This window comes from Rhinatrema bivittatum, chromosome 3, assembly GCF_901001135.1.
Source record: "Rhinatrema bivittatum chromosome 3, aRhiBiv1.1, whole genome shotgun sequence".
NCBI classification, from domain to species: Eukaryota; Metazoa; Chordata; class Amphibia; order Gymnophiona; family Rhinatrematidae; genus Rhinatrema; species Rhinatrema bivittatum.
The window spans coordinates 494576642-494601147 of record NC_042617.1 but is presented as its reverse complement, the minus strand read 5'-3'; the positions used below and the strand labels follow the sequence as shown (position 1 = coordinate 494601147).

The 24506-nt window shown below is 47.8% G+C and overlaps 1 protein-coding gene across 1 annotated transcript in view; it reads left to right on the top strand.

The window, feature by feature from the left end:
- LOC115088630 (cysteine-rich venom protein-like) overlaps positions 1-13243 on the top strand; it is an 82851-nt gene extending 69608 nt beyond the window's left edge. The window contains exon 7 of the mRNA XM_029596891.1: positions 13116-13243. Coding sequence (XP_029452751.1) covers positions 13116-13243 — 128 coding nt within the window. The remainder of the gene's footprint in view (positions 1-13115) is intronic.
- Positions 13244-24506: the final 11263 nt, after the last annotated feature.

Here is a 24506-nt window from a genome sequence, read left to right as displayed (position 1 = left end):
AACAAGACTGGAACAAGACTGGAACAGCAATGAGACACGGAGGCAAACTAGTACACACCTGGTGTTGACCCGATTGCCAAGGCAAGGAAGTGAAGCAGGCACTTCCTTTAGTACTGCATTCAATGAGGACGCGCTGTGGAGCTAGGACCTGCCCCTGGCCCATTAAGGAACCGGGCGGTCTGCACGCGCATGCCAAGGGGTGAGTCTGACACCACGGAGGATGCCAAGCCCCACCATGAGGCATGGTGCACTGAGGAAGGCCCAGCGACCGCTGCTGCGGGACGCCAAGGCCTGGAGGAGCTTGCGGCTGTTGCTGGAGAGGTCGACCCTGGACCTGCAGGGAAGTTGGAGAGGTGAGCAGGCCCGTGCGTGGGCCAAGCTCAGATGGGGCGCAACAGTAACCCCCATTTTAGGCCTCCCTCTTAGCGGGTGAGGTTTCTCAGGGTGAGGCCTATGGAAGGCCCTGAGGAGCTCCTTGTCCAGAATGTTATGGGATGACTCCCATGAATTCTCCTCAGCCCCATAGCCCTCCCAGGCCAAGAGATATTCCCATTGTCCTCGACGCCAATGGACATCGAGGACTTCTCTTACCTGAAGAGTGGAGTCTGGTTCCATGGAGATCCAAAGAGGTGCGGGATCTCTGCAAGAGGGCCAGGATAGGACTAGCGGCTTCAGCAGGGAGATGTGGAAGGGATTGTGAATACACATGGCACGTGGAAATTGCAGTTGGTAAGAAACTGCTCCCACTCTTTGGAGGACCGGGAATGGACCAATGTACTTGGATTCCAGTCGATGTGAAGGGAGTTGCAGCCTTATATGTAGGGTGCTTAGCCACACTTTCTGGCCGGTTCGGAAGAGTGGAGCATCTGAAATGCACTTGGAACGTTCGGCAGCCTGGTTGATCCATTCCTTCACTTGGTTCCACACACGACAAATGGTGTGGGCCGTGAATTGAGCAGCTGGTGATGGAACAGAGAAAGGTACTGGCAGCGGTAAATGTGGTTGTTGGCCAAACACCACAGAGAATGTTGATACTTCGGTGGCAGCAGAGATGTGGGTATTATGCGACAACTCAACTTTAAACATTTAAACATTAATACGTCAAAAACGGAACTTTTGCTAATCACTCCAGATGAGAATCTTCAGCCTACCAACAACCTAACCACACCTCCAATGATCAATTCCACTCAAGTAAGAGACCTTGGGGTTACCTTAGACAATAGGCTGAACCTCAAAGAATTTGTCAAGAACACAACGAAAGAATGCTATTACAAACTACACATTCTGAAAAAGTTGAAACCTCTCCTACATTTTCAGGACGTTAGAACAGTCCTCCAAACAATTCTATTTTCTAAAATCGATTACTGCAACTCTCTGCTTATAGGCCTTCCAGCCATCACCACCAAACCTCTACAAATGTTGCAGAACTCCGCTGCCAGGATTCTTACTAACACCAGCAGAGTTGAACACATAACACCCATACTAAAAAACTTACACTGGCTCCCTATCAGATCCAGAATCATTTTCAAAGTGCTAACTATAACACACAAGACCATCCATTCCCAAACATCGCTTGATCTAAGCTGTCCACTTCGTCCACATGCATCATCAAGACCAATCAGAACCAGTTACTTAGGCACCTTACACGTACCTTCAGCCAAGTCCTCACTCAAGAAACGTGCATTCTCGACTGCCATCCCCCTCCATTGGAATGCCCTCCCCACGGACATTCGTCTTGAAACCTGTACTCGAACATTCAAAAAGAAACTCAAAACCTGGCTCTTTACAAAAGCCTTCACTTAAAGTTTTCGCTCAGAGCCACGTCCCAGAACTAGACTCATTCACGCATTTCATAATCACGTTAACCAGATGTCTGATGCCGCAACTCTTAATTGTATTTCTTGGTCTCATATTCCCAATCGTTAAATTTACAGCATGCTACACCAATACCTTTTAAGTCAGATGTAACCTCAGCTTTGAAGTCTACAAACCTTGAAGATGTAACCGTTAGTTCTTGTAGATTTAAACATTATTCTGAAGATGTAAACTTAGATTTTGAAGACTGTAATCTGTAAGCATTTGTATTCATTGTAAGAATTTGTATTTATTATTTAGCTATTTACATTGATCTGTTACCACTTGGTCCTGTTCTCTCCTTTACCTCAAGCTCTAAGTTCCTACAAAGTTAGCCTTGTTATTTTATACCCACTTGTTTGATGTAATTTTCCAATGTTGGTTCTGTGTAAACCGAAGTAGTACATGAACTCCAGTATATAAAAGCCTTTAAATAAATAAATAAATAAATAAACTCCTCCCAGGACAGCAGGACAGACCAGTTGTTCTGTTGATCATTCACATATAAACAGAGGAAGATCTTCAGGGTCCAACTGGTTCTCTCTGTTTGGCCGTTGGCTTGGGGGTGATAGGCCGACATGAAATTCAGTGTGATATCAAACTTCTTACATAAGGAGCGCCAGTACCTTGTGGCGAACTGTGGTCTTCGGTCTGAGATAATCTCTTTTGTGAGGCCGTGGAGGCGGAAGATATGCTTCAGGAATAGTTTGGCCAGTTCTGGGGCCGATAGGAGGCCTCACAGAGGGATGAAATGACCCATTTTAGAAAAGCGGTCAATGACCACCCAGATCACGATGTTGTTTTGAGACGGTGGTAAGTCCGTGATGAAATCCATCGATATACTTGACCAGGGTTTGGTGGGAGTTGGAAGTGGCTGGAGGAGACCCCATGGTCGCCCCGTTGGGGGTTTCTGTTGTCCACAGATGGAGCATGAATCAACGTAGTTGTGGGAGTCCTTCACCATACTGGGCAACATCTCGAGGGTTCTCGTTCGGCCAGGATGTCCTGCCAACTTTGAATCATGGGCCCAGTGGAGTACATGCTCACATAATTGGCGTGGGACAATGGTCTTTCCAGCGGGTACCGTGGTAGTCACTGCAAGAGCTACACAGGCTGGATCGATAATATGTCTTGGGACATCTGAGATATCTTCTGGTTCAAAGGATCTGGAAAGTGCATCTGTGCGGAGGTTTTTTGAGGCCGGTTGGTAGTGTAGTTCAAAATTAAATGATTCGAAGAACAGTGCCCATCAGGCTTGCCTCGGATTCAACAGTTGTGCTTCTTTTAAGTGTTCGAGAATTTTATGATCAGTGAAGATGGTAAATTTGTGTTGCACCCCTTCCAACCATGGGCGCCATACTTGGAGGGCCAACTTGATGGCCAGGAGTTCCCGATCTTTGACTGTATAGTTCTGTTCTGTAGGCGAGAGTTTGTGTGAATAAAATGAGCATGTTATCAAAGTACCCTTGGGAGAAAGTGGCTTAGTAGCACTCCAGCTCCAATAGCAGACGCATCGACTTCAACGATGAATGGACGTCTTGGGTCTGGATGTCGCAGGCATGGGCTGGAGGAGAAGGCCTCTTTCAGCGCGTGAAAGGCAACTTGCACTTTGGGAGTCCAAACATGGGTGTTAGCCCCTTTTTTTGTCATGATGGTGAGTGGAGCAGCTAGGGTAGAATACTTGGCAATAAAGCTTCTATTCGTGAAGCCTAGGAATTATTGCAAGGCATGGAGATCAACTGGCTGGGGCCAATCACGAATGCCTTGAAGCTTTTCTGGGTCCATAGAGAATCCTCGGAGATGATATACCCTAGGAAGGGCAGGCGGTTTTGCTCAAAGATGCATTATTCCAATTTGGTGTAGAGTTGGTTCTCTCTCAGGCATTGAAGTACGGTCTTGACATGAGCACGATGTGAGTCTAGATACTTTGAGAAGATCAAGATGTAGTCCATGTATATGACCACAAATGAATGGAGATCTCGGAAAATTTCATTCATAAGACGTTGAAAGACTGTGGGGGCATTACAGAGGCTGAAAGGCATCACGATTTACTCATAGTGGCCATCCCTAGTGTTGAACGCGGTCTTCCAAATATCTTCCAGTTGGATGCGCTCAAGATTGTACGTTCCCCATAGTTCCAACTTCATGAAGACCCACACCCCTTGGAGGCGGTCAAACAGCTCGCTGATAAGGGGGCAACGGGTAGCAATCTTTTCAGGTTATAGTGTTAAACCCTCTGTAATCAATGCAAGGGTGCAATCCTCTTTCCTTTTTCTTAACAAAGAAAAAACCCACTCCTGCGGGAGAGTCAGAGGGTCTAATAAACTCTTTTTCTAGGTTTTCTTTAATGTACTCAGACATGGCTAAGGTTTCTGGATATAACAATGGATAGGTTCTGCCCTTGGGAGTCATCGTGCCAGGCAGAAGCTCTATAGGGCAATTCAGTTTGTGAAGTGGAGGTATTGTGTCTGCCTTGTGCTTTGAGAAAACATCCTCAAACTCAGCATACTGGGTTGGCAACCTGGTGAGGGTGGTGGACTTTAGGACGGTTACCACTGGAGAAACTTGCCTTTAACAGGTCTTCTGGCACTTGGGACCCCATTGCACCAACTGCAGGGAATGCCAATTGAATTGAGGTCTGTGAACCTGGAACCATGGCAGCCCCAGAATTACTGAATGAGTGGAATGTTTCAGAACGTAGAAAGACATCTCTTCCTCGTGGAGAGTTCCCACGGTGAGGTGGACGGCCGCCGTTTGGTCGGTGATGTGTTCTGGGAGATGTTCCTCTTGGATGGACGCGATGCAGAGAAACACCTCTAGGGGCTACAGAGGAATGTTCAGGAGCTTGACAATGTCATCCATGATGAAGCTGCCACTTGCCCCAGTATCGACGAGGGCAGTGGTGGCAAAGGAACGAGACTCGATACCAAGGGAGACTGGAAGTAGAAGTTGGGGGCTGGTGACAGTAGCACCCAAGCTCGGGACCCCCGCAAGGCTCAGGTGTTGCAGTTTCCTGGTCGAACCGGGCAGGACTGCTGAAGATGTCCATAGGCACCACAGTAAAGGCAGAGACGTTCCTTTCTCCGCCGAAGGTGTTCAGTCGGAGATAGTCGCCCATGGTTGCCCTGCATTATTTCTTCAGCAGGAGGCGGTGATGCCAATAAAGCCTTAGATGGAGGGCTTTCAGCACGTTTAGGGCGTGGATTAGGAGATCGAGAGGCCTATACTTCTAGGTGCCATTGCCGGAGTCGGTGAACAATCTTCCCGGTTAGGGAGATCAGGTCCTCTAGAGACTTGGGAGTCTCACAGACTGTGACTTCATCTTTGAGAGCGCTGGAGAGACCATCTAGGAAGATGGCTTGCAGGCAATCTTCTTGCCACTTGAGCTCAGTAGCCAGGGTCCTGAATTCCACCGTGAACTAGGTGAGGGTTTTCAACCCTTGACGGAGGTGGTGAAGGTTATGGCTGGTTACTGCTTGATGGCCCGGGTCTCCAAAGGTTTGCTTGAATACAAGGAATAACTGTGACAGCTGGGAGAGCATGGGTCGGAACATTCCCATAACGGGGAAGCCCATGCTAGAGCCTTTCCTTCTAAGCGAGAAAGGATGAAAGTCACTTTCATGGTCTCCTTCAGGAATAAGGAGGGTTGCAGTGCAAATTGCATGAAGCAGTGGTTGAGGACACCTTGACAGAGGCATGGATCCCCGTTGAAGCAAGGAGGTGCTGGGAGAGCCAGTGACTCTCTGGGTAACAGACAGACAGAGGAACTTCTAAGATATCTCTAAGGTCCCTTAGTAGACAAGATGTATCCCATCCAGCCTAACCATTTTATCTACTTTAAGTTTAGTTAGCTTCCCTCGAACATTCTGTTCTGAAAATCGATATGAGGTTTACCTCACTTCCAATCTTTTTTGTTTGTTTTTTATATGGCTCTGATCCAGGCCCTTCTACAGTGAACATCGAACAGAAATATGTATTTAGCAATTTTTCTTTTTCCTCATCAGCCTCTACATCAGTGATGGCCAACCTTTTGAGCTCAGTGTGTCAAAATTCATAAAAAAACCGAGCATAACTCGGGTGGTGTGTCACTTCTAGAAAAATCCATAATTTTGTGATATTTGTAGCTCTAATCAACAAAGTTATAATTTTAATATATATACTGTATTTATTAATAAAGCAAAAACAAATAATTCTTTACCTTACCTGCTTAGTGACTTTTTTGTTGCTGAATTTCATTGGCTAAATCTTCAATTGAAGGTTGGTATTTCGTACACTTCAAGTCCAAGCAAGCGTTACAAACTTCATCTGTCAGTCGGTTTCTTTTATTGGCTCCCATTCATGTTCACAACACTCCCTCCCCATCTCCCAGGCATGCACACATTCATTCTCACACACACAGACCCCCAGGCAGGCACCCATGCATTCACACACATACACCCCCAGGCAGAGTCCCATTCATACACATTCACACACTAAAGGTAGACCCCCCCTCTCTTTCTTTTGCCAGCAACCTCAGAACCTCTCTCATTCCTCTGCTGCCACTGTCACTGATGCCGCGTGGCTATTGCGGAGGTGCCGATTGCTGCTACTGACATTGAAGTCCATTCTGCTGCCTCCTCTGTGCAGGCCCCGTGGGCTTCCACTTTCTCCATGCTGATCTCGTACATTGTGAGATCCGTTGAGAAAGTGCTATTCTTGCACATTCCCAAAGAGTACATGTGCCAATCACTAAAAAGTACTTTTTTTTTTTTTTTTTGCCTTTGCTGTCTGATCTTAGTTTTCTAATTGGTTGGTCACAGGCTTTTTTTTCAACTTCCCTTTCTTATTTTTTTGCCAATTCCTTTTATATTGTCTTTTTTTCTGTTTCTTTTTTCTCCATCTTCTTCCCTCAAACACACAGTCAGGTTCTCATTCTCACATGCATTTCTCTTTCTCACACACACAGGCTCTCACTGGCACATGCTCTCTCTCATACAATCATTCATATACACAGGCTCTCACTGGCACATGCTCTCTCTCATACAATCATTCATACACACAGGCTCTCACTGGCACATGCTCTCTCATACAATCATTCATATACACAGGCTCTCACTGGCACATGCTCTCTCTCATACAATCATTCATATACACAGGCTCTCACTGGCACATGCTCTCTCTCATACAATCATTCATATACACAGGCTCTCACTGGCACATGCTCTCTCTCATACAATCATTCATACACACAGGCTCTCACAGGCACATGCTCTCTCTCATACAATCATTCATACACACAGGCTCTCACTGGCACATGCTCTCTCTCATACAATCATTCATACACACAGGCTCTCACTGGCACATGCTCTCTCTCTCTCTCTCTCACACACACACACACACACACACACACACACACACACACACACACACACACAGGCTCTCACATGCTGTCTCTGCAAACATTCAGGTCCTCTCTCTCAACTCACCTCATACACGCACTCTACGGGCCCTCAGCCTCTCTCTCACCTCTGGGCCTCCTCTTCGCGGGTTGCCGCAGGTTGGGCTCTGCAGCAGCCGTGATCTTCTCGGGCCGCGGCAGCCCTGCTACCGGGCCTCTTCCTCTTCTTGGGCCGCTGCGACTTGGGATTCGCAGCGACCCACGGCGGCTCCTCCTCTTCTGCACGCACTGATTCACTTCCTCCTTCCTGCCCACGCGGCTCCGGCAACGTTTACTTCCGGGGCCACACAGGCAGGAAGGAGGAGCATCAGCGCGTTGTCTTGAGCCTCATCGCTGCGACGCATGAGCCTCCCTGCGCCCGGGGGCATTGGTGGAGGGTAGGGGGAAACTAAAAAACACATTTAAAGGCTCGGCGCAGCTGAAAAAGAAAAGGCTCGGCGCAGCCAATAAAAAAAAAAAAAATTCCTGATAGTCCTCGAAACGCTGCGCGTGTCAGCCAAAACGGCTCGGCGTGTCACCTCTGACACGCGTGTCATAGGTTAGCCATCACTGCTCTACATATTCCTTCCTTTCACCTTTGAGTGTTGTAATGCCACTTTTGCAATTTCTTCTATCACTAACATATTAAAAAAAAAAAGCTTTGTCCCCTTGTTTTACCATATTTGCTTTTTCTTTTATTTGAATTTTCACATTCCTGCCTACTTTCCCAGCTCCCCATAATTTTCCAGATATTGTTGCCTCTCTTTCTCTTTCAGCGATCTCTTGTAGTTTATGAATGTTAATTTTTTTCTCCTTTACCTTTTCAGCTATTTCTTTAGAAAACTATAACAGTTTCTTTTTCCTATTCCCTTAATTTTCAATCCAAACAAAAAGATTATTTGCTCTTATTATATCTCTTTTTAGTTTTGCACGATGCCCTTCTAGTTTCCCTAGATTTTCTCATCCAGCTAACTATTCTGGGAGGTACACCCTCAACCCTAATCCTAACCCGTGAGGTACACCCCCATTTTGAGAAAGTTAATTTTCCTAAAGTCTAGGACTTTCACCTTTGCACAGCATAGGTGCACATTTACACAGGGATGGAAACTTTAAAATGAGTGGGGTAGATTTTAAAAAGGTGCGCATGCACATGTACTCCCGATTGTATAACTTGTTTGTGCAGACACGCACAAGTTATAAAATCTGGGGTCGGCGTGCGCAAGGGGGTGCACAATTGAGCACCTTGTGCGCGCTGAGCCGTGCAGCCTTCCCCCATTCCCTCCCAGGCATCTCCAAAATCGGAGCGGCCTCAGAGGGAACATCCCTATCCCCCCCACCCTACCTTCCCTTCCCTTCCCCTACCTCCCCTGCCCTTTATCCCCTACCATTTCTTTTTCCTTAGTTTTGTTCCAAAACTTACTTAAGCTATGGGGCAGTTGGCCGGCCAACTGCTGGCTAACTGCCAGCGTGCGATCCCCGCCACAGCAGCAAATATGGACGCTGTGCCGGGAGCCTGATACCGCCCTCGGTCCACCCACACCCCTTTTTGCAAGCCCCAGGACTTACACATGTCCCGGGGCTTTATGCACGTCGCCGGGCCTTTTTAAAATTGGCCCGGCTTGTGTAACCTTTTGAAAATCCGGCCCAGTGTGTTGACGCCCATAAAGGGTTGTATGGGAGCATGAGCAGACATATGCTAAAATTTAAATTATGCACACAATCATACTTTATACAGCTTCCTTAGGACTTTGTTGGCTTTAATGTATGCAGGTAAGCAGATTTTAAAACATGCTTGCATGAAGGACATTCCCAGTTTTACCAATCAGTCCACTAGTTTGTCCAATCCAACTCAAGGTGATCCAGCCCCTCTAGTTCTTCAGCCTTCACTCCGCCAAGTTGACCCAAACCCCTCACCCAGTCGTTTTAGTCCTTAACAAAGATTTATGTAGACTTACAGCTCATCAGGTGCACAGCTAAGAGCCCACTGTGCGCTGCAGCCACCAAATTTAAAACACAGATTTACATGCATAACTGTTGGGCTTTCCCCAACATGCCCTAACTCTGCCCTTGTTTATTTGTTAGCACACACAAATAAAAAATAAATAATCTGCAGCCTTTAAAATATGCATGGCTCATGCATGGCACATATACTTGCGTTCATGGATCTTTTAACTCAAGAATGCAGATGTTTGTTATGATTCCACATGTGGGAACAAGCCCACAAGTGGCCTCTTACCTTTCCTTTTGTCAGCCGGTACCCTGATGCCATTGTTCTGCAGCTGGAGCCTCTGTCTTCAGCCTTCGCGGCTATGAGGCCGCCGCTGGTGCTCCTTCACGGTCAGAAGACCGCCCACGTCATTCACCTGCACGGTGGGCCATGTCGCTGTGCTCCAATGCAGCCTGGAGACCACCAACACATGGTCTCTTCAAGGCATGGAGGTGCTATTGACAGGACTCTCCTGCGACAGGGAGCCAAGCATGCCTCCTCCCCTGCGGCAGGGAACCGCCAACGTCGCTGGCCTGGGTTTCGGCCTGGTCCTGCTCCTGCTTCTCTTTGCGGCATGGATGCCACTTTCAGGGTCCTGCCTCCTACCTCTCTCGGCACGGGGCTGTGCCTCTCTGCAATATTTAAAGGGCCAGTCCTCCTGGACCCTCCTGATGATGTCATCGTGGGAAGTCCTCTTCAGCCCTATAAAAGGGACCTGTTTTCAGTCCACCATTGACTTTGCAAGGAACTAGTCATCCTTAGGACTTTGCTGCATCCCAGCTTCTCTTAGGCACTCTGTTCTTCGTGGGATCCCATGTCTTTGTCTCGTCGGTTCCAGATGTCTTGGTGTCTTCGTCATGGTCTCTTGTCTCATCCTGTTTCTTCGTCATAGTCTCTCGTCTGATCCGGTGTCTTCGTTATGATGTTCTGATGTTCCTGATCTTCCATCCAGATGCCTCTTTTCTTCGGCAGCGCAAGCCTCCAGGACCATCATCTTTATCCTCAAGCTTCAGGTTCCTTGATCCGAATTCTTTTGCTCCGAGTTGCACTTTGAGCTTCATTTCTCTGAGCAATCCACTCTGAGTTCCTTTTTCCAAGCTTTGGATCCTGAGGTTCTGTTCTTATCCTGACCTGGTCTCTGGAGTCCCTTGTACCTGCTTTGGTCCATGCCTGAGATCCTACCTGAACCTGCTCCATTCCTGCGTGGCCGGGCCTTGCCTTTTCTGGCTGTGGTGGGTGCGCCTCGGTGCAGGCCTCATCTGAATCTTCGCCATGTTCGGAATTGAAGCCCATTGCTTAGCTTGGAGTTTGCTTTGCCATCTGCGTTGTCTGTGACCAACCTTGAGTTGCTTTGTAGGGCACGCGGTGAGGTAGTACTCATTCAGTACTCACCGTCATCTTGAACTGTAACGTAACTTGGGTTGATATCAGATTTTGGAGTCTGCTTCGCCTTCAACGTGGTCCGTGACCTGCCTTGATTGGCTGTGTTGGGCGCGAGTTGTGGCAGTGTTGTGTCCGTCGGTCTTCGACGGATTCGCCCCGCTTGTTGCACCCCTATCTCGGCTCCTCCTGCTTATCTGGGCAAGATGGCTACTGCAGCGTCACCAAGCCAACCTCCATGGCATCCCCGGAACGGCTATGGTGCAGCCGTACGCCATTGCTCCTCCCAGGTACCTGCTAGGGTGTGCGAGCAACCCACGTCTAAGTACGCCCAGTGGCGCAAACCTCAAGGGCATTCCCTCAGCTGACGTCACGCCTATGCTAGCTCATTGAGTTGGCAAAGACTCAAATAGACTCAAACTAGGACTTGAACTGTTCTTGTCTGCGTTACCCTGCCGCTCCCTGCTGCCTGCAGGAAGCTCTCCTTCTGCCCTTCGGGGTTTGACTACTAACGTGGTACCCCCTCCTCGGGGGCCCTCTGTTCTATTTCAGGTGCCATTCATGGAACAGGTACTCGCTCCTCGAGGGCCTGCTCTCCCTGCCTCAGTGCCTGTACCTTTCTACTACTATCTGGTGGAATCGCATCCATAACAGCTAACACCGAGTGAGTATTCTAACATCTCACCTGTCTCATCCACAGTAACACCTTGCTGGGTAACCTGCTTCGGAACCTCCTGACATCATCCAGGAGAGAAGGGCTCCCTCTGCCGAGGTCCCTGAGACTACAACTCACTACTGCCACCTGGTGGCTACATAAAGCTGTAGAATAAAAGAGTTCAAATTTCAGTGTTTTGTGTATCAGAGTTTAGCCTAGTGCTGTGGCTCCTCATGGGGCTCCTCCCCATGGGAGTGGTCATTTCCACAGCACCCAAGGATCCACTAAAATACACGTAATAACAACAGGCAGCGCTCCTTCAGTATTCTTCCTTATTCTGAACCCCATCAGAATCTTCACGCAACACCCTTCACATCCTAAGTCTTCGTGTGAAACATCATCTGAGTCTTCATCTGAAACTTCATCTGAGTCTTCGTCTGAGTCCATTTTGTTCTGCCCTCAGCCTCTGTCCATCCTGTCGCATCTGCCATTCCCTACGGCAGGTCCAAAAGGGCTATCGAGTGGCCGGAGGGATACATCAGAGACCAACATCGCGTTGCTGGGTCTCTCCGATGAGCTCAGGTTCGATAGAGGCTAGGGTCCGGCATTTTCAGCCTGTCCACCCATGCTTGGGCACTCCTCACCAGCCTCGGTGCCTCCCATTAGGGGTGTGAATCGTGTGATCGATCGTCTTAACGATCGATTTTGGCTGGGGAGGGGAGGGAAATCTGATCGTCGTGTTTTGTTTTGTTTTTTAAATCGTTAAAAATCGTAAATCGGGGGAGGGCGGGAAAACCGGCACACCAAAACAACCCTAAAACCCACCCGACCCTTTAAAACAAATTCCCCACCCTCCCGACCCCCCCCCAAAAAAAGTTTTAAATTACCTGGGGTCCAGTGAGGGGGTCCCGGCGCGATCTCCTGCTCTCTGGCCACGGCTGCGTTGAGAAATGGCGCCGGTGGCCCTTTGCCCTTATCATGTGACGGGGCAAAGGTAGCGGCGGCGCCATTTTGGTTCCTGGCTCCCGACGTCACGAGTGCAGGAGATTGCTCCCAGACCCCCGCTGGACCCCCAGGGACTTTTGGCCAGCTTGGGGGGGCCTCCTGACCCCCACAAGACTTGCCAAAAGTCCAGTGGGGGTCCGGGAGCGACCTCCTGCACGCGGGTCGTATTGCCAATCTTCAAAATGGCGCCGGTGCTACCTTTGCCCTCACTATGTCATACGGGCATTTGTATTGTATCATGCACTCTAACGATTTTTGACGATTTTAAAATTATCTGACGATAATTTTAATCGTTCAAAAACGATTCACATCCCTACTTCCCATAGCTCCTCTGCAAGCACGTCGTGGCCCAAGGGTACACTTCATCTCCCAGAGGCCAGATCGCTCCCCAGCACTCCAGCAACAATGTTCACATGCATACTATCAAAATTCAAAAGTACATGCATAAATAATGTCCCTTTGAAGTATGTGTAAAATTACACATGAAAACACTTCTGCGCTTATTTTCACATGTTCAATGCCCAAATAATTTTCCAAAAAGCATATTTACACATGGAAAACCATATTTTATGCTTGGAAATGTTTTTGAAAATTACCCCTTAGACAGAATATGATATTGAAATACATACTTGTGTGTGTACACTATCCCAAATTTTTAGAAAAAAAAAACTAACCTAAAAATATCCTGGAGCATCTGCCATTAGAAATAAACTTGTCTTTAGCAAACTAAAATTGCTAAAAAATACAATACATATAGTATGAACTAGGATAGGTCTTACTACCTTGTGAATATTTAACTCTGTTCTCTTTTATTTCAGCAAACGTCTGCCCATATGAGGATACATTCTCCAATTGCCATGAATATGTTCAAAATCCTAAGTGCACTAATCAGGATTTGCTTGAGTGCCCAGAAACCTGCAATTGTAAAAATAATGAAATAAAATAAGAATAGCTTGCAAATGAATCTCTTCTGTAAATGTTTTAAACAATACTAGCACATTATCTGCTCGATGCAAAGATATGTTGTGTGATCGTGTGTCTGTCTGTGTGCATGTGTATGTATGTATGTAGGACAGTTGCTGGGCTAAACAGTGTTCTGAGTGGTTGGAAGGGATGGAACCCATTTTCGATGTCACAGCCAGGGAGGTCCTTTCCTCCCCTGCACTGCCTCCCCAACAAAGCCAAAACAGAGTTTGCCTCTGACAACTCAGTTTAAGTTGCTAATCTTTCTGTCCCCATCCTATGGTCTCTGCCCACCTCTCACCTTTGTGTCCTGACTAACGCCTCCTCTGAGAGTGGTAACTCTGCTGCAGTCATGTAAATCACTGATCAGCTGTTTGAACTATAAGGAGTTCTCTGATCTATACAGCCCAATTTGGTTCAAACACCTGGCATGTCACCTGCAGGTGAGAGAGGAACCAAGAGGAGAGGGGCACCACACTTGTCTCTGGGCGTTCCCATAGGTGGTTACTTTGCATGCCATCCCCTCCATGAGGCAACCCAATGCATATGTTCATGCATGCATGTGTTCATGTTATGAAAAGGGCTTCCAAGCAACACAGTTACAGACAATAAAGAACTTTTCTGAAACTGATAATTTAGAAACCACCTTTGGGCAAGAGAAAAATACATGGAGGAGAAAAAATATTAGATTACCATGGGAAATCTGTTATTTTGTTCATTTCAGGATAACATTTCAAAAGGACTTCTGTGGGTAAAAGGAGAAATTACTACTTACTTACCTGATAATATTCTTTCATCTAAGGAAGGAGACAGAGTAAAAACTGACGACATGGATATATAGCCCTGCCCCAAAATCAGCTCATCAGGATTCTCTGGAAAAGCCAAACTGCACACCCCTAGCATCCACATAGGTGGCCGTGATGACTTCCTTAATCCAATGGGTTATAATTGCCCATGTCACTGGTCACCTTGTTTACCTCACCATGGAGCACAAACAACCGCTCAGACTTCCAGTCAGACTTAGTAACTCCCAAATACCACATCAGATTCCACATGATTTCCAAGGTATGCAAAAGATGATATGCACTCTAATATCTGTCCCTGTCTAACATGGGCAAAGAAATAGACTGATTCAAATGAAAATCTAAAACCATCTTTGGCAAAAAAGAAAGCACAGTCTGAAGCTATACCGCTCCCAGAGTCGCACACAGAAAAGGTTCATGGCAAGAATGAGCCTGCAATTCAGAAACCCTACATGCAGAACAGATTGCCACTACAAAAACTGTCTTCAAGGAAAGCAGCTGCAAGGAGAGGCCACATAGTGTCTGAAAAGTCAGTCCTGCCAAGAAATTCAGGACCAGATTAAGGTCCTACAGAGGCACCGGCAGTCACAAGGGAGGACACAGATGTTTGACTCCCTTTAAAGCCGTGACACTTTCAGATGGGAAGACAAAGGCCCACTGTTGACTCATCTCCTCTAACAAGGGATATCTGCCACTTGAACCTTCAGAGTGTTAAGGGTCAAATTGTTAAACAATCAGTCTTGTAAAAATTCCAAAAAGAATGGAATTTCCACTTTGAGAGACCGAGAAGTTCCTCCTCACACCAGGCCTCGAAAATTCTCCAAACTCTAACATATGCCAGAGATGTAGAAAATTTACTGGCCCAAAGCAAATTGGAAATCACTTCAGCAAAATAACCATGCTTCAACAGCTAAGCCCTATCAAGGGTAAAACTGTAAGAAAAAATTGACCCGGATCTTCATGTTGAATGGGTCCCTGTCGAAACATATCCTTCTGAAGCGGCAGTATGAGGGGACTACCCACCAGCAATCTCTACAGATTGGCAAATCATGGCATCCAGGGCAAATCCAGAGCAACCAAAACTATGATCCTGCCTATTAGAGACCAGTGAGAGAAGGCATACCACATCCTGCAATGCGGCAATAGCTAAAGAACGACATCAATACCCAGCGCTTTCGGATCCCTTCTGAAACTGAAGAACTGTGGACCTTTCTGTTATACCCATCAGTCGTAGATGACTGCGACCATGCTTACTTACATCCTACACCATTCTCCATCCCTCCCCGGGTCTGCTCGCAGCACAGGCCGATCTCTACTCCCACATTCCCCATGGCTCTTCGTGGCGGCCAAGACGCTGCTGCCAGCCATGTTATCTCCGGGCCTTCCTAGGCATGCGCGCACGTCACAGGGCCCTCCTTTGAAGCCTCTTCGGCGGGAACCTCGGGGGCATTCCTGTTTGATGATGTCATTGGATCAAGGTATTTAAGCTCCACCTTTGCCCTCAGCTAGCCCACTTGGCAACAAGTTCTGTACATCTCTACTAGCTCCTATTTCGTGTTCCTGTGGCTACACTATTGGACTCCTTTGGACTTTGGACTCTGTCTGGTGGGCGCTCCTTACGTGGACCTTGTCTCCTGGCCTCCCCTGCTCCTCGGGCTGGCCCTGTGCTTCCTGAAGTCCTACTCTGCAAGGCTCCAAGCTCCTCAGGCTGCCCCCTGGAATGCCTTTACCACTCGGGAGTTTACTCTAGAACTTCCCTGCTCCTTGGGGTTGTGCCTACATGCCGTGTTGGACTGTCAGTGCTCTCCCACTCCTCGGGGCTGCATCCTCCTACTTTTCAAGAGACTCTCACCACTGTCCCGCTCCTCGTGACAGTGTCCTTGTGCTTTACTGGGACTTTCCACACCTCCCCGCTCCTCAAGGTTGAGCGTACATGCTACAAGACTACCAGCACTTCCCTGCTCTTCGGGACTATGCTTCTCTATCAATCAGACACTGTCTGTGCTCCCCGCTCCTCGGGTTTCTACGTATTTCATCATCGGAGACTGGACTCGGGCTTCCCTGCTCTGCGGGTTAGCCTGCATCACTTCAACTGTACCTTCCTCGCTCTGCAGCTCCGCCCATCAGGGGTGTTTCTCCAGTATACCTCCTGCATGCCAGTCTCAAGCCTTCCTACTCTATGGCCTGCCTGGTGCCTTCCCCCTCAGGGGTCTCCATCAAGGTATAATCTTCAGCCTGCTTGTCTACTGGGGAATTCCCCCTGACTCTTCGAGACGTCTCCACAGTTTCACCCAGAGCTCCCTGCCATGCCTGACCTTGCCACCCGACTGTGTGGGCCTGTGGGGCTCCTCCCCATAGGTGGTAACAACTCATACCTCGGGCCAAGGGTCAACAAACCCACAAACCATAACAGATTGCCAAGTCCATGGACCTGGCAGAGGTCTCAGCCCTCCAGGCCCTTCCTGGCCTGGCACAAAGTATCAGCGAACAACAGAAATTCTTGGAGTCTGTGGCAGCTGTCATAGACAACTTGAGCTCTCGTCTAGACACTACCGTGACAGCTACTACGATGTCTATCAAGCTCAATACCTCCACCTCTGTATCGGCTCCTCGACTGACTATGCCCTTGCCTGCATGCTTTTCAGGAAACCCTCTCCTGTGCAGGGGTTACTTGAATCAGTGCAATATGCACATCTGTCTGCATAAGAACATACAAAATTGCCATACTGGGTCAGCCCAAGAGTCCATCAAGCCCAGCATCCTGTTTTCAATAGTGGCCAATCCAGGCTACAAGTACCTGGCAAGTACCCTCAGTCCTGGCTCTGCTGAGGGAGGGCAGCTCCCAAGAGACAGTTGTTCTAGGAGCCCAATTCCTGCTGCACTAGACCAGTACCAATACCATCTGCTGGAGGCAAAGAAATATTGATGATTTGCTCTAGTATACCTGACTCTATAGGGTAGTCATCTTAAAGGATTGATCACTGCCTCTATCCGCCGGTCCGAGGGGGATACAACCCACCTGTCTGTACTAGGGATATGAATAGTTTTTTGACGATTTAAAACAATTGTCAGATATATTTTAAATCGTCAAAAATCGTTAGAGCCGCGATACAATAACAATTCCCCCGTGCGCCATTTTGAATATTGGCAATATAGCCCAAGTGCAGAAGGTCGCTCCCGGACCCCCGCTGGACTTTTGGCAAGTCTTGTGGGGGACAGGAAGCCCCGCCAAGCTGGCCAAAAGTCCTGGGGGTCCAGCAGGGGTCCGGGAGCAATCTCCTGCACTCGTGATGTCGGGTCACAGGAACCAAAATGGCGCCGGCGCTACCTTTGCCCTGTCATATGATAATGGCAAAGGCCACCGGCGCCATTTCTATTAACGCAGCTGTGGCCAGAGAGCGGAAGATCGCGCCGGGACCCCCCCCACCCCACTGGACCCCAGGTAATTTAAAACATTTTGGGGGGTTCGGGAGGGTGGAGGATTTATTTAAAAGGGTCGGGGTGGGTTTTAGGGTTGTTTTGGTGTGCCGGTTTTCCTGTCCTCCCCCCTCCCCCGATAAAACAATTTTTTAACCTAAAAAACTAAGATGATCAGATTCCCCCCCCCCCTTAGCCAAAATTGATCATTAAGATGATCGATCACACGATTCACATCCCTAGTCTGTACTGCTATGGCAGGATGATAAGGAAAAAGCAAAGTGCTGTTTTGTCTTTTAGCCACATCAAGAAGAGGCATTCCTGGGGGCATGCTTAGGTTTGGGGAGCAAAAGTACATGTGTAAATTGCATTTTTAAATCTACACTTGTACTTTTCAAACAAAATTCTACCAGCATAAAAAGCAGGTGCCAAGTGACCATGCATACTTTGTAAAGCCCATAGGTAAAAAGTGCAAGTAATCTTCACAGGAATGTGGCACTTTGAAAATTGCTACATTAACTGCACATTAAGAAAAGTGACTAATCACTGCCTTCATGCAAGCTCTGCATTACTGAACAAAATCAAATTTAGAGTAGGCAACTCGGATATTCAAGGGCTACAAACCAGTTTTGTTGGTAGGATACCCATCAATGCATATTCATCAGCTAGATCTGCAAGTAATTGGCCTATAAACTGGATTTGCATATCTTAATTACCTTGAAAACCAGACCTCCATGCAGCCCTCAAAGGATCAAGTTGCACTCCCCTGAGAAGCAATCAGCTTCTCCCATACTTTTACAAGGAAAGCCACCGCATAACAAAGAGAGAAGATATGTGAAAAATGCATTATTTATCTCCGGGCACAGGGCCGACAAGTCTAACTCGCTCTCATCTGCTTGGTTTTCTGGAGGGGGAAAAATTCAGAGAAAGACAAATACGTTACTCTTTACTTCTATATGATATAATTTAATTTCCTTACATTTTGCTAAAGATGCCTGTAATATTTATTAATTACTTGTATCAAATCAATGTACAAAAAAACCTGTAAATCCAGCAAAAGGATGCTTGCAGACAGAGTAGCAATTTCCAAGCTGTCTTCTATGCTGCAAAGCACATGGGTATCCTTTACCAAGGAATTTCTGCACTTGCATTTCATGCAGGCAGAATATGCAAATAATGCACAGAGACTTGAAAGTTTAATCTCCAAGCGTTATTTTCTAGAGATGTGAATTGTGTGATCGATCGTCTTCATGATAGATTTCGGCTGGGAGGGGGAGGGAATCGGATCGTCGCAGTTTGGGTTTTTTAAATATAGTGTAAATCGTGTAAATCGAAAACCGGCACACTAAAACATCCCTAAAACCCACCCCGACCCTTTAAAATAAATCCCCCACCCTCCTGAACCCCCCCAAAATGCCTTAACCTGGGGTCCAGTGGGGGGGGGGGGGTCCCGGTGTGATCTTCCACTCTCGGGCACACTAAAACAACCCTAAAACCCTCCCCGACCCTTTAAAATAAATCCCCCACCCTCCCGAACCCCCCTCCCCAAAATGCCTTAAATTACCTGGGGTCCAGAGGGAGGGTCCCGGTGTGATCTTTTACTCTCGGGCCTCCGGTGCGTTGCAGAAATGGCGCCGGCGCTACCTTTGCCTTGTCATATGACAGGTCAAAGGTAGCGCCGGCGCCATTTTGTTTTTTGTCCCCCGACGTCAGGAGCGTAGGAGATCGCTCCCGGACCCCCGCTGGACCCCCAGGGACTTTTGGCCAGCTTGGGGGGGCCTCCTGACCCCCACAAGATTTGCCAAAAGTCCAGCGGGGGTCAGGGAACGGCTTCCTGCACGCGAATGGCCGGCGCCATTTTCCGTACGCCAAAAGTTTTCCGTACTGATAATGGCGCCGGCCATACGCATATGGCCGGCGCCATTTTCCATACGGAAAATGGCGCCGGCAGGAGATCGACTGCAGGAGGTCATTCAGCGAGGGTTCCGGACCTCCGCTGAACGACCTCCTGCAGTCGATCTCCTGCCGGCGCCATTTTCTGTACGGAAAACGATTCGCGGCAGGAGATCACTCCCGGACACCCGCTGGACCCCCAGAGACTTTTGGCCAGCTTGGGGGGGCCTCCTGACCCCCACATGACTTGCCAAAAGTCCAGCGGGGGTCCGGAAGCGACCTCCTGCGGTCGAATCGTGTTGGTCTATGGCCGCCGCCATTTTGTGGTGGCCATTTTGCAAAATGGCGCCGGCCGAAGACAACACGCTTCAACAGCAGGAGCCCATTTCGGACCGCCGCTGGACCCCAGGGTACTTTAAGGCATTTGGGAGGGGGGGGGTTCAGGAGGGGGGGGGATTTAATTTAAAGGGTCGGGGGTGGGTTTTAGGGGTATTTAGTGTGCCGGTTTTCCTGCCCTCCCCCTTCCCCCGATTTAGCTATGGACCGCCGCTGGATCCCAGGGTAATTTAAGGCATTTGGGGGTGGGGGATTTAATTTAAAGGGTCGGGGGTGGGTTTTAGGGGGTTTTAGTGTGCTGGTTTTCCTGCCCTCCCCCTTCCCCCGATTTACGATTTTTTGACGATAAATCGGGGGAATTGTTATTGTATCATGGCCCTAACGATTTTTGACGATTTAAAATATATCGGACGATATTTTAAATCGTCAAAAAACGATTCACATCCCTACTGAGCACTGAAATTGAAAGCTGCATCAATCCCTTTGGCTTTGGATACTTCCTGCTTTACTTCCATACTCTCCACGCACTCAGAGATATCAGAGGGAATGATTTTAGGATTAGGAATTGCCAGCAGCGCTGCTGAATTGGTGCCAAAGTAATGTTTTTGAAAGAGGAACATTGGAAGCTCCATTTAATGCATAAGAAACTTTGAAAAATCCTAATCCCTACACAAAACGTAAAGTGGTGGAAAAGAAACCTGGGGATGGAGGGAGAAATCATTTAGATGGCATTTCCCCTTTCATATTCACTAATGCTGAAACATGAGCCAAACTTGCTGCTGCAGTCCATAGCTTTCTCAAGACCACACAATCTATCTTTCATGTAGGCTTAAAACAAAAAAAAAAAAAATCAAGGAGCTGCAGTCCTATTTATTTGTATCTTGTGCCAATAGTAAAAAGCTTCAGGGTAAACTGAAGGAGTGAGTTACCAGATCTCTCTTTCCTTCTTTGGTTGATGTAGTCTCGGACTCCAAAGTCCAGTGACAGCAGAGCTGACTTGATCCTGTTGTAGATTTTTTTGTCCAAATTCATTACAGTTAATCAGTGGACATAAAAAGGCACACAGTACTGTAACAGGTACCAACAGAATTTCCTGAAGACCTCTGAGCATGCATGGCACCAGCGTACCTCAGTTCTATGACTAAGCTGATAAGCTCAACTCCAGAAGGGGTGGAGGAAGGTATGCATCACTGGCTTACTTCCCAGATGTGATCACCAAGACTACATACATTTTGGCCCTTTTGGATGGTAAGGCCTTGGCCTGGGTGTCACCTCTCTGGAAGCAAGCAGACCTGGTCCTCCACGATCTCCCAGGGTTCCTGACCCTGTTTCGGTCTGTTTTCAAAGACCTGGACTGATGAGCCATTTCCAGGTCATCTCTTCTTCTTCTTCAACAAGACTCTCAGCCTCAAACGAACTATACTATTGAATTCCGAACTCTAGCCTCAGAATTACACTGGGACTCCAACTATCTACTTTCCATCTTTCTCGAAGGTTAGAGTCCTCGGATTAAAGACAAGTTGGCGGCTCATGAATTGCTCTCATATCGACCATTGCCTACAAGAATGCACTCTTGAGTCCAGAGCAGCCCGGAAGTCTGCATCAGGTCCATCCTGAGCCCGGCGTTCTTCTCCGTGAGTAAGCACAGCACAGAATCCATCAGAGGAGGAACCCATGCAGATGGATAGGAGTAGATTTCCTAAGGAATGATGCCATCGACAGTAGGGATGTGAATCGTTTTTTGACGATTTAAAATATCGTCCGATATATTTTAAATCGTCAAAAATCGTTAGAGGCGATATATAATAGGAATTCCCCCGATTTATCGTCAAAAATCGTAAATCGGGGGAAGGGGGAGGGGGAGGGCGGGAAAACCGGCACACTAAAACAACCCTAAAACCCACCCCAACCCTTTAAAATAAATCCCCCACCCTCCCGAACCCCCCCAAAATGTCTTAAATTACCTGGGGTCCAGTGGGGGAGGTCCCTGTGTGGTTCCACTCTCGGGCCACGGGTGCATTTGATAGAAATGGCGCCGGCGCTACCTTTGCCCTGTCATATGACAGGGCAAAGGTAGCACCGGCGCCATTTTGGTTCCTGTCCCCCGACGTCGCGAGCGTAGGAGATCGCTCCCGGACCCCCGCTGGACCCCCAGGGACTTTTGGCCAGCTTGGGGGGGCCTCCTGACTCCCACAAGACTTGCCAAAAGTCCAGCGGGGGTCCGGAAACGACCTCCTACACTCGAATCGTGTTGCCGTAATGCAAAATGGCGCCAGCCATACGGCCGGCGCCATTTGCAGTACGGCAATATGGCCATACGGGCGGTGCCATTTTTTATACCTCCTTGCTCCAATCAAAACAGAAGTCCAAATCTATCTCCGCCTCTCTATTTTACCCTCCCACCTGATTTCAACTCAGCCCTACTACACAATCAAGCTTACTTCAAAGGCAGAACTGAGAGACAACGTTTCCATTTAAAGTGAAAGAAACCCTTTCCTTTACTTATTTCTTTCACCACCCCAGATCAATGAAAATTAACCTAAAGACAAACTACCCAATCTATTTTGTCATTTAAACCCTTGGGCCACAACATTCCCAAAGAAAAAATCAGCCTTTGCTCCAAACGTAGCAATGTCTTATTAATATTACCTCCACGTCTATTGTGTATTTCTTGTATCACAAAAAAACGAAGCTCTTCCACTGTATGATGATATTCTTGCCAGTGTTTTACTAGTGGGGCAGTTTCAACCTCATTCCGAATCCTACTGCAGTGTTCTAATATCCGGATCCTAACTTTTCTTGTTTTTTTCCCCACGTAAAACAATCCACAAGGACATTGCACAATATATATTACTGAACTAGATTGGCACGTAGTCATATTTCTCAAATAAATCTTTTTTCCAGTAACCGGGTGGATAAAGAAATTTACTGACAAACTAAACTTACAAACACTACAACCTGTACATGGATAATGTCCTCCATTCATCTCTTTTCTACTTTCTCCACTCCCTAGATCTGAATGCACCAAAATATCCCTAAGGTTTTGAGATCTCTTAAAAGAAAACATCGGAGGGACTTGCATACCCACAAAACCACTGACTAAATGCCAGTGATTCTTAATAACCTGTATTAAATCCCCTACTCTATTTGAATAGCATAATACACAGACTAATGAATGGGATTTCTGAGTCTTTTTGGGTTGTAACAAAAGATCTCTATTTATATAACGCGCTCTTTTGTACGCGTGATTAACCACATGATCCGGATATCCCCGTGCCTTAAATCTTTCTTGCAAGTCCTTAGCATGTTTTTTAAAAGATGGCATATCCGTACAGATCCTTCTTACTCTAAAAAATTGTCCCAAAGGGATATTTTCTCTGATATGTTTAGGATGAAAACTATTGAAATGCAATAGTCCATTTTTATCTGTTGTCTTTCGGTATAGTTCCGTCACCAAAAATCCATTTTTCTTACCAACCCTCATATCCAGATTTCTGTCATATGACAGGGCAAAGGTAGCGCCGGCACCATTTCTATCAAATGCACCCGTGGCCCGAGAGTGGAACATCACACCGGGACCCACCCACTGGACCCCAGGTAATTTAAGACATTTTGGGGGGGTTCAGGAGGGTGGGAGATTTATTTTAAAGGGTCGGGTGGGTTTTAGGGTTGTTTTAGTGTGCCCAAGAGTGGAAGATCACACCGGGACCCCCCACTGGACCCCAGGTAATTTAAGACATTTTGGGGGGGTTCGGAAGGGTGGGGGATTTATTTTAAAGGGTCGGGTGGGTTTTAGGGTTGTTTTAGTGTGCCCGAGAGTGGAAGATCACACCGGGACCCCCCCACTGGACCCCAGGTAATTTAAGACATTTTGGGGGGGGTTCGGGAGGGTGGGGGATTTATTTTAAAGGGTCGGGGTGGGTTTTAGGGTTGTTTTAGTGTGCCGGTTTTCCCGCCCTCCCCCGATTTACAATTTACACGATATTTAAAAAAACAAAACTGCGACGATCCGATTCCCTCCCCCTCCCAGCCGAAATCGATCGTTAAGACGATCGATCACACGGTTCACATCTCTAATCGACAGCAATCCGGTCTCTGTCTGTACAGCGGCCAGCCCGGACATGCCATTGCCTCATGCCCAGTCTATCTGGGAAACTCCTGGGCCTAGGTTCTGCTGGAGGACTCCTCCTAGGCCTGACTTCACCCTCTCCTCCACTGACTGTTCCCGTGTCCATCAAGATGGACAACCAGCAGTTTCACACCTTGGCACTGGTGAACTCCAGGGCTGGTGGGAACTTCACATTAAAGCAACTCACCGAACACCTACGGATTCCCACCATCCGCTCTCTGGTGCCCTTATTACTCTCGTCTATTCATGGAGAACCTCTTCCTGGTGAGGTTACCCATACCACTGCTCCCATCCAGCTATGCACCAGGACTTTGCAGGTGGAAACCATATCATTCCATATATTGGACAAGGCCATCCATCCCGTTGTATTGGGATTGCCCTGGCTCCAGCAGCACACTCCACAGTTCAATTGGGCCACCCTACAGCTCTCTCGTTGGGGCCCAGCTTGCCTTAAGAACTGCTTGGAACCCATCTCTCCACTGCCTTGTCTGACTACAGTGCCCTCAATACCGAGCCTTCCACCACAATATGCATCCTTCTCCAATGTGTTCTCAAAGAAGGCTGTGGACAAGTTACCTCCTCATCGCTGCTATGACTGCATGATAAATTTACTGCCCAACACGGAGCTTCCTCTGGGTAGGATCTACCCTCTCTCGAAGATTGAGACC